The 20,050-nt window shown below is 41.6% G+C and overlaps 1 protein-coding gene across 3 annotated transcripts in view; it reads left to right on the plus strand.

Moving 5' to 3' along the window:
- The first annotated feature begins 7,419 nt into the window (after positions 1–7,419).
- Positions 7,420–20,050, plus strand: part of grin3ba (glutamate receptor, ionotropic, N-methyl-D-aspartate 3Ba) — a 64,252-nt gene continuing 51,621 nt past the window's right edge. Inside the window, exon 1 of one of the 3 annotated variants that reach the window (XR_010910991.1) lies at positions 7,420–10,395. Coding sequence is in view for 2 of the 3 variants with exons in the window: in XM_067479009.1 (XP_067335110.1) it covers positions 9,862–10,395 (534 nt within the window). In the remaining variant the exon portion in view is untranslated. The remainder of the gene's footprint in view (positions 10,396–20,050) is intronic. The other 2 variants (XM_067479009.1, XM_067479007.1) reach the window with 2 other exon arrangements.

Here is a 20,050-nt window from a genome sequence, read left to right on the forward strand (position 1 = left end):
CCTCCGTCTGCAATGTGCCCAGACTGTCCACAGCCCTAGTGCACCCACCTTGCATTTGCCTGAAAAGTAAAACCAGCCTCTCATTTCATATATTGAAGGTATTTAACCATTACTTAAATGATGACACTGCTTATGTGAAGCACTTACACCAACTGTCTTTTCTTTCTTTCACGTTTTTACATTGTTCAGTCAAACACAAAAAAAGGGGCACGTCGTTTCATTGTTGAAATTGCCCACAGTTAAATAAGTCCACCTCCACATTTGACCATGTTTATCTGGACATACTTCATAAAGTATGAAGGCGATAACCTATAATCCTGTTTAGCTTTTCCTCTCACGCTAGAGTGATCAACAATCTAAAAAATACAGTGTAATTACTATTGAGTATTATTATCATTATCGTAATTACAAGTTGTTGTTGTTGTCATTGTTATTCTTTTAATTACAGCCTGTGACTTACAGAGTAAGTACAGCGAAACTTACTCTGTACTTACTGGTATTCCTCTAACTTTGCTTATTGTTATCAAGTAACAACAAATATGTATTATTGGAGGGACATCGTTGTTACTAGTAAGCAGAAAGTTCACTGCACTGACACTGCAAGTTGCAGGCTTTTATATAAGTGTTACATGTATTTTTGATTTCTTCTACGTGTTGTCAGGTGTGCGTTGCACCTTTAATGTGTATCTCACTAGTTGAATCTCTGGAGGTGTTGGGAGAAACAGGAGGAAACCAACACGGGCATATAGGGAGCACACTGCGCTAAACTCAATGCATTATGGCCTCTAAATTGCCCTGTGGGTGTGAATGGTTGACTGACTCACAGTGAGAGCTGAATTTAGCTCCAGGACTCCCATGATCCTCTTATTGGTGCAGGATAAGTGTTACAAAGATAAGTGGATGGGATTCAGATATATAGCGTTAAATATACTAACAGTATGCAAGGCTACATCATTACTGGCCAATGAGAAGAATTTGTTTTTTCGTTTTTCCACTTTTGTCTGACCCTAAAACATTTGACTGTGAAAAAGTCAGTACAGTAGGAAGTGGAAATCCGACTTGACTGTGTTAGGAAGAGAAAAAAACAAAGCTTGAGTGGATTTCTGACGGTGTAATAACATCAGAGCAGCCTGCCTGTCATCAAGTTCATTAGCAAGTCCCATGTTAATGCAAATACAAACACAGGAACACAGAAGAGTGGCTGACTGGATTGGAATAGATCATAGAAGGTACAGATTAGCTCATATTAGCCTCATACAGCACCTCTCATTATTACCCAACTGGCCTGGCTGCTCTCGGCTCAGGTTCCCCAGCCCTCCTTCTCTTCCATTCTCTCCTCCACTCATCACACTGCAAAGTGCTGTGAACACTTGGGGAGATGCATAGTGGCCTATTAATGTAATCCTCTGCACCTAGCACTGCCAGCTCAGCACAGTAGAGCCTCCCCTATGACAATGGAAAGTAATGTCACAGCTCACTGTTAGCCAGGAGAACATTAACCTGTGGAACTCAACATGTGCATCTTCCTTGTCATGGCAGTCTGTGCTGCAGCCTGTGTTTTGCCCTGACACAGCATGAAGATCCAAATTGGCTCAATGTAAGATGCATTTGTAGGCTCTAATCAGAACATAGAACATTGCTACATTTAATTCTCTGCATCTAAGATAATAGCAGCTGAAAAACAGTTGCAAAGGTACAGTAGCACTAATCTTTTCACCCTGCATCGTTAAAAAAAAAAGTAATTAACCCAGACATCCCTCAGGCACGACAAAAACACATTTGGCTCGCACATATCAATTTGATAAAAGCCAATTTATTATATATTTGTTTAGATCTTAAAGATACAAATTCTCTGCAGAAACAGCCCTAAAGCAAAAGTTGTAGCTCAATCAGTCTATTGGCCCATTTTCATAAGATTGTATGAAAATGGGCAAAAATTGTGGATCAAAGGGCTCAGTGTGATGATGAAACGAAGAGCATGGTGATGAAATGAAGAAATGAAACTTCTTGACAAATCTAAGGACTCAGCCAAACTGTTTTTTTTTTTTTTTTTTTTAACTAAACTTGAGGAATTTTAGCCATAATGTAGGTGACTGTTATATAAAAAGACAGATCCTGTGTGTTTTACAGATTGTGTGTGAGGAACCAGAGCAACAAATGTTAAACATCGTAAATCACTGTCAAATTAATTCTGAAACGCTGCTGTAATTACCGGCACACAAATGAAACCATGGGTGAGAGGATTGGTACAGTCTCCATCTCACACTGGTAGGCTTGTTACTGTAATGCTTGTGCTTCTCTAAATTAAGATCACATTCCCTGTAAACCTCATCACTTACCGCAGCATAGCGGCATTCCAACTTGTCACTCCTCCTCCCTCGTTTTTTCTCAGTGCAGATATTACTTTTATAATTTACTTAAGAGGATAAATATGTTGGAAGTGATTTGTAAGCTTTTCATTCATTCCCCCATTTGCCATCACTGTGAAGTCTGAAAGCTTTAATTCAGCTCCAACCTCTTCCACTTCTGGGCTGTAATATCATCTGAATGTTCTGCCAGGCCTAACAAGTGCCATACTTAAAATGCCAACATTTTCTTGGTCTTTAGTTTTAGGACAATGAGTCTACATTCGAAAATCTGACATTTGACTGGATCCGAGTTGTTATGGTGATCATGTTAGAAAATTGGAGCACACAGCCACAGAGCAACATTTGCATTACAAGAAACCCTTATTAATATTTCTAATTTGGTCTCCAACGTCTCCATGAGGTAATAAATGTCTCTTTAACTAAATGTTTCCTTACGTTTACCTTTTGCCAACTTTGACTACATGTTGTTTGGTGCTAGGCAGCTACTGTACAGTCATTTTTAAAGCGTAAAATCAGCTGTCTGCTGCAGCTTGGGGTTGATGAGGGTAGTTAGCCAGAACCAATATAAAGTTGCATCATTAGGGAACTAAAACAAGCTAAAAATGAGCTCTTAAAACTGGACAGTGACCCATGTTGATGGCTTTGTCACTGTGGTTGACCCTTTTCACATTACACATAAATATTGATTAGTGCAGCTTTAAATCTCCCTCACCTGAAAGTTCCCATGATTATGCAAACAAAACATCTCAAATCACTGTTGTCACAGGCTAATTTCTACTGTAATTGTAGACATTTGCATGTGAGTGAATAATTTACTGGCTGTCATGCAAACCCCAGCAGCAATGTCATGATTAAACAAAACATTTCCCTTCAACCGAACTTGTCTTTTACCGTATGCAATTGTCTTGCTTCACCAAGGGGATTTTCAGTGGCCAATAACATTGAGTTAGTGACAAAGTGAGAAGGAATACAATAAATGTCAACAGCTTTGATGTGAGCTTTGTGCCCACACAATCTCTGTGTCACATCACTTATGACAGAAAACTTGTCTCTGCTCTGACAAGATGCAAAATGACAAATTGCTGATTCTATAATTTTTTAGTCCAATTCTTATAGTATGGCAGTATTTCAATCCGTTTTTGTTTTTATTTGTATGTTTTCCTTTCTCGAGTCAAAATGATAAAACAAACCATAACAAACTGTTCAAGCGTTGATCCGCTAATAAACTGCGTCTGTCATTTTTCCGTCTTAGTGTAGACAAACAGCAACAGGTGCTACAGTATGTACATACATGAAAAGAGGCAAAAAAAAAAAAAGCCAGAAAATCTGCAGATGTCAGTTGATACATGTGTCTTTCTTTTTCTGTTTGTGTCTGAGGCCTCATTTTGAACACACTGTGATAATCAAAGACAAAGAAGCAGTGTGAAGACGAACACAGCGAAAGAGCTCGAGGCAAGCCCAGAGTTCCACCTTGGGAAAGTTTAAATGATTAAAAAGCTCACTGTATAACCCCCTCAACCATCCTGCTGCTCGCTATGCAACGTGTCCTACTATTGTACCTCATCATTTCCTATAATTGCCCCCATTGGCTGCACTCCTCTCTGGCCTATTTTGTCCTATTTTGCTGAGAAATTATAGCATTTCTCTAGTGACCCTGACCTGTCCCAGGCCTTGTCGTTTGACTGACAGCCCATTAGCGGACCATTGATTGGTTGAATCTTGGAATGTGCGAGCCAACCTAATTAGAGGAGTCCCTCCTCTCTGAATGTCAATTGAGACCCTTGGAGGAAACAAAAGTGCAGGCAAATTAGGCTCTTCTAATCCTCTGGAAGGAGACTGCTGTTTTTACACAATGAGATCAGTGTAATTTACAGTACAGAGCCTCAATATCAACAAGTACTTAGTGCACACACACACACACACAGAGTCGATGGTGTGTTTGGACAAGTACAGTATGATACACAAACATTAACCTGGGTTTTGGCTGTGTATTTTCTTTTCTTTTATAACATATATATTTTTACAGTCGCCTACACAAACCCTCAGTCTCTCACAGGGAGGTGATAGAGCGGGCACACTCACAGAAACACACATTGGTATGCACCCAGTTTGTTTGACAACACAGAATTTCAAATTAGATGTGCATGTTCTCCTTTGTTTACACATGCACTGGCTCACTGAAATGGGATACGCGTGTGAGCTGGGAGCTGGTATCACCTAAGGCACATTTGGAGACTATCTGGGCTACTCAGTGCTCCACCACAGATGGTCCTTGACTGGATCCACTTCCATCACGCCATTAGTCATCTCGGCTTCTCCTCTCTGTACAGGCAACAACAATAATGTTTTCCCCCCTAACTTTAACCTTGACAGCTTTGATTTTAATGGCTTTGTAAAATTCCATTATGAAAACAGAGCCATTTTGGTGGTCACAGGAGTGCTAGGTTTGATTTGTCTTAACTGCAGGCAAGATGGTAATGAGACATGTTGATCCTTTTGTTGTGAAACAAAGGATTCCATTGTAGATGACAGCTTATCATACTTGCTCGGGATTAGAGTGATATTTTCGTGGCACTATGGGGGATGAGCCATTAAAAAATACAATTTCAGGTTACTAAGTATAGTTCGGGTACATACAGTATTTCTAGTATTGACATATAGTTCTGCAGTGACATTTTTGGTGTAGCAGCTTTTTGTGTAGCTGGGTAGAGTTTTTTTTTTTTTTGTCTCCAAAGTTCCAAGATTTTTTAAGGACACCAGCATGAGTTGATTTGCCGCTCAGCCACAGTTTTCTCGAGAAATCCAGGAGGTGAACAGAGGGACAAGTGATCGGGAGTCACGCTGGCCAGCGCAAACACACATTGTGTGAGTGTAATACAATTCTCAAGAGACATACTGCATGAATTATTGACAACTTATTTCAAGTGACGGCAAGATAAAAACACTATAACGCAACACTGACCAACTCTACACTCCTACATTTGAATGTTTTATTCTTATTCAATTGTTAAAAGGCTTCGCTGTGAAATAATTCAGAACTAAAAAGCATTGCTTTGTTGTGATTTTCAGTTAGGAGTTTTATAATTCCCTGATGCAACATGATATTTCAGAAGCTCCTCGAACATTAGACCAACGCATTAAAAAATGAATTTGTTTCCAAATAGTGTAGTAAAGTCAGTACTTCCTGGTTCAGCTACAGAGGTAAGAAAATGCCATTGAAATTCCCGCTGACATTTTATAACACCACTAAACAACTAAATACAGCACAACATTGATTTTTTTTTAAGACAGTATGCTTTCAGCAGCATTTAATGGACAAAGTTTCCCATAGGCCTTGTTTATTTGCAGATAAACATCATGGCTTGGTAGAAGAGGTCAGACAACAAACAAAACAAAAAGAAATATTGGCACAAAATGGAACACACACACACACAAAGGCTCTCATAATGCGTGCCCTTTTCTGCACATGTGCACGCTACCGTACCCTCACCCATACTGTACACCCACACACAAAGACACACATACACACGCAAATTCGCTGCTGTTGCTTCCAGATAAGTCTCTCTCCACAGACCGGTGTCTTTGTACATCAGGGGTAGCAGAGGGTGAAAGGAACGGAGAGGAGTGAACTCGTGTCTTTAATTTGTTTCGACTCCAAAGACACAGCCCACGCCAACACCAAATCTGCCCTAAACATTCCCACTTTTCCACACTTGTGTATCTTCAACATGCTCCTTAAAAACCATGTTACAATTCATCGTCTTTCTTCTTTTAATTTCCTTCTGCCTCCTTGTCCCTCTCTTTCTGTCTCTCTGTCTTGCACCTTGTTAGTGAGCATTGTGCGAAAAGGTGATATTAGTGCCTTTAGTGCAGTGCCAGGAATACTAACTCACAGCTTCTTGGCATTTCAACAGCCTCTCTGCTACCTGGGTCTGTACTGCCAGATTATTTAGGATTACACACACACACACACGCACACACACACACACGCACACATGCATAGACACCGCCTATTCCACCTAACTGAAGTGCATTCACCCATACTCATATTGGCAGTAGCTGTTGGCTCACCTCTCAGCTGTACCAGTATGTTCTCCCGCAGTCTTTTAGGAGTGTAATTGCAGGTTCACTTGAGGAATGAATCACTGATGGGGTTTTATGGTCTGGGTTGTATATTTGGTGGACAATGGCAAATTTGCTGTCTTCCTCAGAGAGACTCAAAATATGCAAGAGCAAGGTGGTTAAAGGAAAAGACTGAAGGAAGAGAGGAGGAAGCTGAAACAAGGAGGACATAGCCGGAGTTGGGTAGATAATTAAAAAGGAATTGGACGAAGAGACAGTGTGTGCACGTTGCACGTGTGAAGACACAAGGCAGGTTGAAGGAGATGTGACACAAACTGAGGGCAGGAGGTGATGAGTGAACAGGAGCAGGGATCTCACACTGTGAAAGAGAGACACGGCCCCTCCTTGCGATGATGAAGGGCTACTTTAATTGGTTTCTGATGCCTGCTTAATCCTGTTCTCCATATTAATCCCTTACAATGTACATAATCAAAACAAATACACACATTTGGGAGAGGCTATTAAAAAGAAACACTAATACAGACAAGTATTTGTGTGGGACATCTGCATACAACCTTTAGGGACAAACATCAATCTCCCCATCCAGTATTTATGCACCAAAAGGGGGGTTAAGACCCAATTTGAGACCTGTAGTAAACATTGTGCTTTCTAATTTTAATCATACCATCATTGCTCAAAAAATGTAATTCCACAGGCTTACATTGTCTCAACCGAGTGCTCCCAGTCTATCCCCTTGTCATACTGCCTCGTACCAGTCTTTACTGTTGTGTCTTTACTTAGAAATGTATATATCTCGTATTTATATATGCATATGCAAAAAAGCACTGAAAATTCAGTATGAGTGAAAAAAGAATTTTATATATATATATATATATATATATATATATATATAGTGATAAATGTATCCGTATTTATCCAAATTTTTTCTTATTTTTTTCTTAAAATATGGTGAAATTACAATGGGTGAGTGGGTGCTCAAAGAGAATTCAATGGCACAATACAGAATGTTGAATGAAGTGTTTAAGAACAGCAGAATGACAGATAGAGGCCTAAAGGAATTATGTACCATGTGTAAATGATGGCACATGTTTACATTAAGCAGGTGCCCGTGGAAAGACACCATGGAGGATCCTGCTGCACAGTGATATTGGGAAAGTATTTTGTGGACTGGACATGAAAGCATCATCCCAGCAGTGAAATATGATGGCAGGAACATCATGATTTGGGGCTGCTTTGCCTCCTCTGGTCCTGGAAAGCTTTGCCATCATCGAAGATAATTTCAGATAATGGATATAATGTCAGGGTAATGTCAGGGAGGCTGTGTGCCAGCTGAAGCTCTGTAGAAGATGGGTGATGCAGCAAGACAATGATGCTTAATACTGTAGTAAATCTACTACGGAATGACTTTTGAGAAAATCTGTCTTTTGGAGGCCCAGTCAGAGCCCAGACCTCAAACCATACAGAGAGGTTGTGGGGTGAGCCCAGGAGAGCCGTTCGCACCCAACAACCTACGAATATAAAAAGAAGAATGGTTCCAAACCCCTTCTCTAGCACTGTGCAGGTTTGAGCTGCAGCCACAGTGTGTCATTATTTATTGAGTATATGTACATATTGAGATACATATTGCTTTAACAGCCTGCTGCTTTCAGACACATGGCATAAGCCACCTCCTAATAAACTGAAGTCACCATATAATCGTGACATTTCCCAACATACACACATATAGTAGAGAAACATTTGGAAACACTTAGTTTGTACTCAGCTCTGCCCAGCTTCAACAGGTACCCAAGGGGCAGTGTGTGAGGAGCCATGCAAGTTTAATGCTGCTTGTCTGCAGCAGAACACAGTGTTGGATTTCATCTTTTTCTCTGTATCCAGGATAGGTAAGAAAACACCTTTTGCCCAACTGTCACAGATTTGTCAGTAAACACTACTGGTATCACACCAGGTCACCCAGCAGCCTGTGAAACAACTTGTTGATTCTATGTGTGTGTGAGAGAGACAGAGAGAGAGAGAGAAAGCGAGGCAGACAGTGATCTACAGGTTTGCAAGAGAAACCCTTTCATGTCAGACCCCACGCTAAAATGGTCCTGAGGCATCACCCCATGCCAAAGCCACAGAGAGTGAGATTTAAAGTAGAGCAGAGGCAGAAAAACAGGAGGAGATATAAATGTGAAGCATCAGTGGAGTCTGACAAACAAGGACTTATCAGAAAAAGACAATGTGGGGAACCAAAGAAACACACACTGCTGGCCAGATTTGACTTTGTGGACTTTGTGGATTTAGTGAATGTTCAGCTCTAACAATGGTAAAATGACATCAGTAGTGAAAGGAATGAGTGCAGAATGAAGAAGAGAGGACTGAGTGCTGTCCTTTGCATAAAGCCAAATTAGCACGCGCAGTAGATCTCTTTTATGGCATTGGCGCTGTCCGTGGTGCTGAAAAGATGTGGTTATACAACGCGTAATGTTCTACTTGGATCACGGGAAGTAAGTGGGAATAAATCTCAAAAGAAAATTGAGATTTCAGCAAGCTATTAGCTTTGTGTTGGCCAACCTGGCAGGGACATTGGTGGTGCAAAGGTTCTTAAAGTGGCCCCTTCACAAAACAAATGGCCACCATTTATAACAGGATTCAATATCGGAAAAGCATCAAATTATTCCTTTTTTCCTTAGAAACATTCTATTTTAAGCTTATTACAATTTCATAGTTCTTGTACTCTATGTTTATGTTACAAGAAAGATTCTGCCCACGGGCAAAGTTTTAGAGTTTGTCCTACACTAAACTGCAATAAAAAAACAAGAATACATTCTGATCCAAACGCATAAAACAAATTTCTGTATTGGATTGCCTGTCTTGAAGTAAAAATCATAAAATAATTACAAGGAAACATTTTATATTGCTTGTAGCTTCAATGCTGAATGAAAACATTAACAGCAAATTCTCTCTGGGACCCGGAGAAGCGGAAGGAAATGTTACCCGACGAATTTTCATTAAAATTCAACAAGAGGCAGGCTCCGTGAGAGGTTAGATTATTGGCGGGCAGGCGCATGGACACACACACACACACACACACACACACACACACACACTTCACAGCTGGTGTGCCTTTCCCCCAGAAGAGACTGACAGAAGCGGGGCGAGCGCTCTAAGCTGCGAGCGCTCATCTGTCCACTCCTCCAGCAGCGCGTCTTTTGTTGTTGACGTGAAAAACTTTGAAGAGGTGAACGGCGAAACGTCAAAACGCCGACAAATCGCCGTCGACAGCGCGCATCACCAAAAGAAAAGGGGGGAAAAGAAAAGACCCATCAAGTCCGAGAAAAGCGGTGGAGCCGGCGTAAAGAGGGAGCTATGCCATCTCCCGCTGAGCAGTGCCCAGTCCTCCTCTGTTGTGTGTCGGAGCTGCAGCATGGTGTCTCTCTCTGGACTGTGGACCTACTGCCTCGCCCCCGGGAGACCTCATCTCCTCTTCCTTTCTGCCAGACCGCTCCTGCTGCTTCTCCTATTAACCGTCTTCTGCTCCCCCGAGCCCTGCTTCCCTCACCCGCAGCCTTGTCACATCCTCGCCCGGATAGGACACACCGTGCGCCTCGGTGCGCTCTTGCCGACCCGCCAGCCGGCACGGATACAAAACGCCCTCAACCGCGCCCTGGCTAGCCTCCGGCACCAGAGCGGTGCAGCAGACTCCTCCACGACTACCTCCCAAACACCTCCTCTGTTGCCCTACAACTTGAGCCTGGAGATGGTGGCTCGATCACCCGCGGGAGGGGATCCGGAATCTTTGTCCCGTAGCACCTGCCAGGACCTGGTGGTCAGGGGAGTGTCCGCAGTGCTCGCCTTTCCCCGCTCGAGGGAGGAGTTGATCCAGGTGGAATTCCTTTCCTCTTTCCTGGAGATCCCCTTCATCTCCATCCTGGAAGACACGGAACCTCTTGTGACCAAGGTATGACCAATGTATAGTCTTCTTCTGTCGCTTTGCGCCTGTGGTCATGTTCAGAAAAAAACGTAATACTGAAGGTTATTTGCATATATTTCATTATTTTAATAAGCCGAAACCCAAGGCTTAACATATTTTCACCTGAACCTTTATCAAAGAACCTTTGACTGACCCAGTAGCCTGTGGGTGAATATGGGTGTTTGAGCTGGTGCAAAGCTGTAGTCACCAGCAGGAAAGCAAAGCTGGCTGAAGGCAAAGAAAAGAGTCATTTTAACATAACAATGATAACAATAGATTTTTTTTTCTTGACCTAAATGTTATTTTTATAATTAGTATAATCGTAACAGGAACAGAAATTGTAAAATAGTCATCAAAGTCTGATGTCTGATTGATCTCAGATCAGCTTTGCTGGGGAACCTGGAGGCCCCTCACATGCACGTTTAATATGTGGTAGCTCTGCCTTAGCATCGGGCTCAACCTTTAAGCCCTCCAGCAGCAGAGGTTTAAAGTAAAATGCTTTTTTCCCTTTTAAGCTCACTTCTTGTGTTTGTGTGTCAACAGAGAGACAGTGTGTGTGAGTGTCTAAATGTGGATGTGTGTATGTATGATTGAAGATGACTGTGTTTTGGCACCTTTCAGAGTGAATCATTCAAACTGTTGCAATCTTGATAGTTGGACATCAGGAAGAGGTGTGGCGCCTGAAGCTCATGCTATTTGTGTGTCATCATATGCATGTTTATGTGTGTGGGTTGCACTACGCGTGTGCAAACATTCATTCGTGTCATGTTAGTATTCCCAGCAGTCATCAAGCTGGTTGCCAGTCAGTCAATCCAGCTCCATGCAGTCATAGCCACCTCTTTCCAACAGAGGAGCCAACTGCATCTCTCAGTCATGCACACACACACACAAAACACACACTTGAATGTGCACAAGATGCCACAAACACAGAAGGGCACGTGCACATAAAGAGGACTTTCAACTTTTGCACAGGTTCAACTGAAACACACACACACAGGGTGAAGTAAGAGGCTGCATTAGGGAGACATACAGGCAAAAAAAAAAAAGGGACGAGAGGGAGAGAGATCTGTAGTTCAAGTCTGAAATCTCTTTCCTGTCGAGTCTCTTTGTCAACAATGGATTGCTTATTCGATTTCAATAAAGCTTACATGAATGAGAAATCACACCATTTGACGAATGCGTCGGCAATGCAAGGAGATAAGCAGGGAAGAGCAAGAGAGGAGAGGAGAGACGAGGGGAGAAAAAAGAAGAAGACGGGGTGGGCCGGGAAGAACGAGAGGGGTTTTTTGAGCTGTGGGAGGCCTTTCAATTCTAGAGAAGTGTGCCAAGCAGTCACTGGGCAAAAGAAAAACAACCATCCCTCTCTTTTTGTGTGTCTGTTTGCCTATTTCCAACAATAATTTCAAGCAGCATTTTCATGTAAATGGTTGCCTGTTTTGGTTATCTTTTGGGTTTGTGCTGCACAAAAGTGGCTTTGCCATATAATATATTCATGAAGTTGTTTTCCCTACTGCCAGGCTCGTGTTTTTAGGTTTATTGAAGCTGATGTGTTCTAGGTATCTGGCAGCAGCAACATCTGTTTGTTTTTGGTAGCAGCAGAGGAAAAGCACGGTAGCTCTGAGTAGTAATAGCTAACAGACGAATGACTAAAGGGCCTAAAATAAAGTGATGAGTAATCGGGAGTTTTGTGCAAATATGGAAATATTTTATACCGACTTTTGACTGGTTTATGACAAAACACCCAGTTGTTGTTTACTGCTAATAAAAAGATACATTATTATTTGCACGCTTAAAATCATTATGTATTTCAGTTTGTGGTCAGTGAAAGATTGTAGTGCATTCTCTTTCTCAAGCACCCTGGGGTGAGCCTGGAAACAATGTCAGGAATGAAATAAAAAGAGGCCACAAAGAGGTGGGACAGGTTCTCAAACACACACAGAGAGAGGGCAGTGACGAGTGGTTTATATGTCAACAGGGGGGCAAATTGTTACCCTGGACAAACAGGGAATGCTACAGTAGGTTGTCTGCTGATAGCAAAACACACCAATAGAAGATATAATTCCAATTAAAAATGCTATTTACATTCGAGCATTCAGGCGATGAGTGCTCCTGGGAAGGGGAAGGAGGTTTGACGAACTGCAGAGACAAAACAAACACTTCTGCCAAATTTTTTTGCCGGATCCATCACAGTTTGATCCAAATAGGGGAGGGTTTTTTTTTTTTGGTTGTTTGTTTGTTTGTTTATGGAAGGAGAGGCTTCTCCCCAGAGATTTTGAAATTGTGAAGATTTTTCCGCAGGGTATTGGGAACTGAGCCCGTATTTTCTTAGTGAACAGATCCCTTCTGTGGCCATCAGAGAGAGGTAAATAGACAAGAAGAGCCACTTGCATATGCAGGAAGAAACACTTGCTACTTGCTTCCTTTCAACTGTCAAGTGAATTTTACACACATTTTAAAATGCTACAAAAAAATAAAAGGTGACATGTTGAGTATGTTTACATCACAGGCTGGAAAAGCCCTTCTCAAGGTCAAAGAGCATGTCCATGAGGAAGAAAAAAAAAACACTTTCGAGAATGAATTACTGTGTGGCACAGGCTCATTTTTCTTTACTGTCAGCTAATTTTTTGCCATAATTCACATTTCACCTGAAGAAAAACAACAAAGAAATGCACTTGGCATAGCCACAGTGGGGCCTTCATACAGCATGTGTGACATTTCTTAGAGGGTGTGATGATAGATATTCTCCAGACTACCTTCCTGTACACCCAAAACCCCTGCTGGAGGGTTGTCATCATTATGAACCTGATGGGTACAGTTCTTCCATGAATTACCAGATAGATTCTCAATTGTCAAAATATTCATGTGTCTGGGAAAAATTCAGCCGACAGGGAGACATAGATAGAGAGACGGACAGAAGGGCAGACAAAGACAGAGGTTGGGATGTCCGGCTGCTTTCTCCTCTCTCTGCTTAGTCAGACAGAGTTGTGGGACTTGGTGATGCGTCTCAGCAGGAAGTGCTTATTCCTCCCAACCTACTTAAGCTAATTAGAATCACTGTGTGACCCCTAACTGTAAATCTCTCCTGTCCATCTATAGCAGGCAAGATGGGAGGGGAGGAGGAGAGAGGAAAAGGAAGAAAGGACACAAAGGCAGCAAGGGAAAGAAAAAGGAAATGGGCTTCTAATCCCCATCAGGGTTACTACAGGCATTTAAGCAGGTGATTTGTTAATCAGTAGCTACTGGATGGAATTAGGATAAGATGAATTGAGGATATTTGATGTTTAAGTAACCCCTAAATAACCTTATTTAATGTAGAAAAAAATTAATGAAACTAATGGAATGGCTTCTAGAATTGGTATTGTACTATGATGGTAGTGTGTGTTGGTAATAGCAGCAGTCATTATGGAATACGATAATTTGATGCTGCTAAAAGTTTTAATTGGAAATAGCATCTCACTTGATTTTTTATGAAGCCTTTTTTAAAATACGGCCCCGCCAAACAGTTCTACATTGGCTGATAATATCAAAGAAATTATTTTGTGGATCATGATTTCTATTTCAAAATGTATTAGCAGGGAGAGCTGAAGGAAATGGTTTTGCTGATTCCTGGATGTGATTAGGTGAGAGGGGTGGTATGGTTTGAATTCATTATTTGTCATTCTTCACAGGGGAAACTGTGTTTCTGCAGCTCACTTTACTCCCAGCTACACTTAATACTACTGCAATACGTCCTGAAATTCTTCAATAAAGCACAATGTACAGGACTATATTTCACAGAGTCTAATATTTAATGCCACTCATACTTTTTACCTCTTTGTAGCAATCACCTCCACGCTAAGTGCTTTATATTATATACTCTACCATTCAGAAGTGCATTTTATTCATATTTCACGAGTCTGTTTCTGTATGTTTTGATTTTAACAATAGCCTGAACACACGTATGCATAAAAAGTACATTTCTGCTTGACCCCTGTCATGTTTTTTACTGTACTATTGATTTTTTGTACTGTTGAATTTCTTATGAGAAAAGACTTGTAACGTTTTTTGTTTTTTTTTGCAGCTTCAGTTTAGTCCCTTAGAATCACAACATTAGTTGAATGCACACTGATGTCATTGTCATTATCTGTAAAACATAATCACTGCAACACATACTCAAATATAGCATAGTTGTATAGAGTATTATTAATGAGCTTTTTTACTGTTTATCATTCAAAAGTAACCTTTATAGTTCTGCTGGGGAACAACTTTCCCCTCTGCAATCTATCCATCCAGCATTCTTTCATTAAGTAACTTCTTTTTAATGACATACCTCATTCTGCTTAGTAAAATGAAGATTAGTACAGTAAAAAAGCCAATTTGCGACTTTGAATGAAATTACATTTTAATCCAGGGACCCTGCTGAATAAGACGCATTGTGGCTCTGAGCTAGCCCAGTTCTCAAAGGACACACACACACACACTCACACACTCTGCACACATTTAACACCCACGTCCATCCACTTAAACATGCAGAGAAGCTCGTGAACACGTTCCACACAAATGTATATCTGCATATAAGAGAATCACACATGCATACCGTGTCTGCTCTGTGCTTACTATAGGTTATTACACCTAATGAGGCTTTACAAGGCTGCGCTGCATTTGAGATGGTGAGGGGATTTCTGCCCCTACCACACTGGAATAGGCAAGTGGAAAGAGATGGAAAAAAACTTGTGGTGAACGCGAGCTGCAAGCAAACCGACATTGAGACAAGCAGGCTGCTAAATGCAAACAGCTCAAAGCTTTTTCTCCATTAGTGCTATGATGACAGTTCAGCGTGGTCTTGACTGAGCCAAATTAATTGAGCGGTGAAGAAACAGCGGAGTATGTGTTACCAAAAGGACCGTGGGCCTGTTTGAGCTGCTCAGTGTTGCATGTTGGTTTGTGTTCTGATGTTTGGCTTCTGTTTTTTGCCTCTGGTGAAACAAATGTCTCCAGTTATCCCACACCAGTATGATATTCCCCTTTAGAGCTAAACAGTAATAAGAACCAATGACGCACACTAGTGATGGATAGAAACTAAGGCTGCATGTTTTAGTAAGACAAGGATATGTGGTGCAGATTGTACGTAGCGAGTAGTGTAACTGAAGGTGGTAATGATTAAGGAAGAAAGAAGGAATCAGTTTGTAGGAATCAAGGTAGTACAGGGAGATATGATGTTGGAGAAAGGAAACAGAGATCATGGGGAAAAGGAAGGAATTGGTCAGCGAGACATGTGGGATCAGGTAAGTTATCACACAAAGAATGAGACAAGAAGGAATTAATCGATAAATGGATGAATCATGTAGGAAACAAGTGGAGGAGGGATTGGAGGGATTCCTTCATTCATGAGAATGAAGGAATAAATTATTGTCTCACAAGAAAAGGAGGCATAAGACCCAACGAAGGAATGAATTAAATAAGGACTCAGGTGAGGTTAAAGGATTGAATGAGGAAGGGAGAAAAAAATAAAAAGGGAATGGAAAGGAAAATGAGTGGTGGAACAATAAGGAAGAAACAAAAAAGTGGAATTAGAGAAGAAATATAAAGATGAATCAACAATGGAAAAGGAAGAATTAGGGGGCGTTATACAATAAGGATGAGGAGATAAAGGAAAAGAAGAAGGAAGCAGGTAAGGTGAAATAAGGGCGCAAGGAATAAAGGTGGACCACAATAGCAAACAAGGGACAGAGAAATCGAGAAAGAAATAAACAAATATCACGGGTAAAAGCGGAAAGGGCAGATTAAAGAAGAGGGTGAGGTATCAAGGGAAAAGGAGAGCAATCAGTAGAGAAGGAAGGATAAAGGTGAAAACAGAGGAATGAGGTGGAGTCACGACATTGAAAGTGACTGAAGGAGAGGCCATGGAAAAAACTAAAGAGTTGTGTATGTGGAGGAGAAAAGGAATGATCAGCAGAGAAAAGAGAAATCGCAGAAGAAGGAGGTTGAAGAAGGGGTGATGGAGGGTGGGAGGGGATGGAAATATTGAGGGAATGCAGGGAAGCATTGCAGGAGGCCTTCTCTTCCATTGAGGAGTTTGATGGAGGTCGTTTTATCTAAACTGTGCCAGTTCATTAGAGGATTAGTGAGTGATAACTGCGAGCTATCTGTGATTGAAAAACACCCTCACACCAACATTTGTACACCCATACAGATAAGTGAGTGCGCACACACACACACACACACACACACACATTCTGTTCTACACACACTGTTCACAAAGAGATTCCACTCAAACACACAAAGATGAAAGACCAGACTTTGACATATAGTTCTAAACTTTCTACTCCTTCTTAAAGTTACCTCCAACTTTCCCTTCCACAGGACTGATGTTGAGCTGTTTGCGTCTAGGTGCCGTCTGAGGCAGAACACCCGAAATTTGGGGCGAGATGAGCGTCAATGATAAAGACAGACAGGTCACACAGAGGTTCCCATAGGTCACAGGTGAAAGACAGGCAGACGGGAGACGCATACAGGAGGCGAGACAGGTGAGAGAAGGTGAGAAAGACATGTGCTGATGTGAGATTAAACAGATGCTGACAGATGGCTGTGGGACACGGCTGAGTGAGTGCCAAAATGACAGGTTAGCCAAACACCCAGGGGTGAGAACGAGAAAGTGGGGTAAACGTGCAGAAAGGAGGACGACAAAAATCCAAGTAAGAAAGTTAAACCAGTGAGGGAAACAGAACAAAACCGCCTTAGACAGACAGTGAGTGATTCAGACAGGTTGAGAGGGGGGCAAGAAAGATTAAAACCCGGAGAAAGAGACAGCAAAAGAAAAGTGAGCAAAGCTAGTAAGAGAAAAAAGAAAAAAAAAAGGGTGACCAGGAGGTGAATGTGAAGAGCTGTCAGAAATGAAGTTATTTGAGAGGCGGGCAGGGCGTAGGCAGGGGATTGAAAGATGGTGGACCCCAAGGTAACTTCTGTGTTCCTTCTGGGATATTTATGTTGGGAGTTGGCAAGAAAACCGGCATGATTTAGAGCCCATCTGGATGGGCTTCAACACCACCTGGCCGCAGAGGAAAAACTGTCTGCAAGGAGGCCCACCGCAGTGCACTGGTGGCATTCGCATCAACATGCATCGGTACATCACGTGCAGCTTGTTGCAGTTTCTCCCATTTGGCTCCATTCCAGCTCGTTGGTTCTAAAATTAATAATCACCATCAGGTTAAAATGAAGGCTTTTAGGAAAAGAACACAGCCCACAAGGCCAAATACTGTATTATAACTGGTGTAGTCATCAATTGGACCTCAGTCCAATTTAGCATGTGTTTTACAAGAGGAAAACACAATTCTTTGATATATTTGTGGAAGCGGTGTCTTAGCCCTGAGTTTCTAGGTGGGCGTTTAAAATGGGAAGTAGCTTTGCAAGGAGACTCTCTGCAGACTCCCTGTAATGTGCGAATGACTGATGAGCAAGTGCATGAATCACAGTGTCAAGCATCCAAACATCAATAAAGGACTTTTCTTTCTCAATAATGCACAGTGGTTTTAGCCATTAGCAATTTAATCTTTCTGCTTTACAACAGTGAAGCTGTGAGGAGTGCTCGTGCTGTTGAATTTATAATTAACTAATTCAGCGTTTACTATCTTATGATTCCCACCAGACGATAACTTTTCATGTCATGTCATTCATTCAGCAGATGCTGAGTCACTGGCACAAACAAACACTCCTCCTGTAACACACAAGCAAAGACTCACACTTATATTAATGACTTATACCTGCAGACGTAATGTTAACACCCGACTGTAACTCAACTGAACCTCGCTCCAATCTTAAACCAGGTCATCATTTCAAAATTCAATGATTTCCTTGTGGAAACACACGTCCTCACAGCGTGAGTGTGCAATCACGCCCCCATTTTGAGTAAAACATGGTGCACTTGCACACCTGTACACAAAACATAATTAAATGCACTCTTACACACAATCAGACCTGGCCCCACACATACAGAGATGCACACACACACACACAAACACATACACTCTGCCACAATGTGTCTGGAAGCATCCATTTCACGCACACGCAGTTGTCATTTCCTGAGATGTCTGCTTTTGTGTTTCTTACTCGCACACACACACACACACACACACACACACACACACACACACACACACACACATATTCTGTCTGTATTGACCTCTGTGTTCAAGCTGCCTTTATAAAGCAGAGCGGAGCAGAACAAGAGATAAATCCTGAGTGATATCCCAGGCTGGCTGCTGGTGCAGGGGAAACATCAAGACGATCTGATATTCATATGCACAACTTCTTCTGTATACACACTATTTATGGGCCCGAAGGAGACATGCAGACATGGTAGAGAGAGTGGCCATGAGACACAGAGTAGCGGGGGAAAATGAGTTTAACAGCAGAGGATTGAAGGCAGTGGATGGGCGGATGAGACAATAAATGAGATCTTAAGGGCAGAGTGACACAAAAAGAAACTGAGAGATAGAGAAATAACAGATGGAAAAGTGTGAAGGAGAGAAAAGACACAGGATGGGATCAATTTTCCTTTCTCATTGCCCTTCACAACAAAAGACAGACTGTCCTCAGATACTGCTAAAGCAACGTCCCTGTCGCACTTATCTCATGCCAAGTGATGCTAGAGAGCAGAGCGATATTCCATTCTAATACAGGTCAGTTGCATGCATACTATATCTCACATCTATCCCCCATTCATACAACTTTTTTTAAGGCCAAGCTGAAGAGCACTGTATGATTACACCACTTGTCGAGGTTATTCGTGTTTTCTGGAAAGCAAATTCCAACAGTCGAAGCCGTGAGCTTATTGGACTAAATTGATTTGGGATTTCAAATTCAGTGTGGGATGAGAAACACAAATGTTATGTTTCCAGTGCTTCAAAGAGCCTTTTGCAGCAGGAAGAAGGACATAACTGAGCAGAGTCAATAAGTTCTGGACACCGTCAGGCGAGGAAAATCACATGGAGACGATATTTTAATTGAGGGAAAGGAAATGGACAAGCGTTCAGTGTTTTTTACATTAGGGCAATAATGTTTGTCTTGAGTCGCTTATTATCAGTAGAGTGGTGAACATGAATTGGTCAAAAGTAGACGGCTTTGTACAAGTCATGGCACAAGAGTGAACTGGCATTAAGGCATTCAGGTAGAATGGTTTGGTGGAAAGCTCCTTTTCACACAGGAGAGCAGGGCAAAATGCTTGGATAGAGATACTGTAGCTCACTGGTGAGCACAGCTGTAGCAATTTGTCGAGTATAAAATTGAAACGGGGAAGAGATTTGGATTGAGATGTTACAGGGGAGTTGATCAAAGTGTGTACTTTGAAGATAGGATTTCTTATTTAAAATAGTTTCCACACATCATGTGATAATGTAACAGACATGAAAACAAAGGCAGTAAGTCATTTTGTGACTCTCTGTGGATTTAGAGGACGCGTTTAGCACAGAGTCTTAAAATCTTCTTTCCGTCCTTTTTAATGTTGCGAAGAACTTTTTACATTGAGTTTTCAATGCTTGCCACTTTGCAATTCTTGCGTAAAAAGTGGCATTTACTTTGAAGGAAGAACTTTACAAGGGAATAAAATTCACACCTTCGTGCCACCAGGTTGGAATCTCATTAGGCATCAATAACTATCAATCAATTG

This window comes from Channa argus, chromosome 16, assembly GCF_033026475.1.
Source record: "Channa argus isolate prfri chromosome 16, Channa argus male v1.0, whole genome shotgun sequence".
NCBI lineage: Eukaryota > Metazoa > Chordata > Actinopteri > Anabantiformes > Channidae > Channa > Channa argus.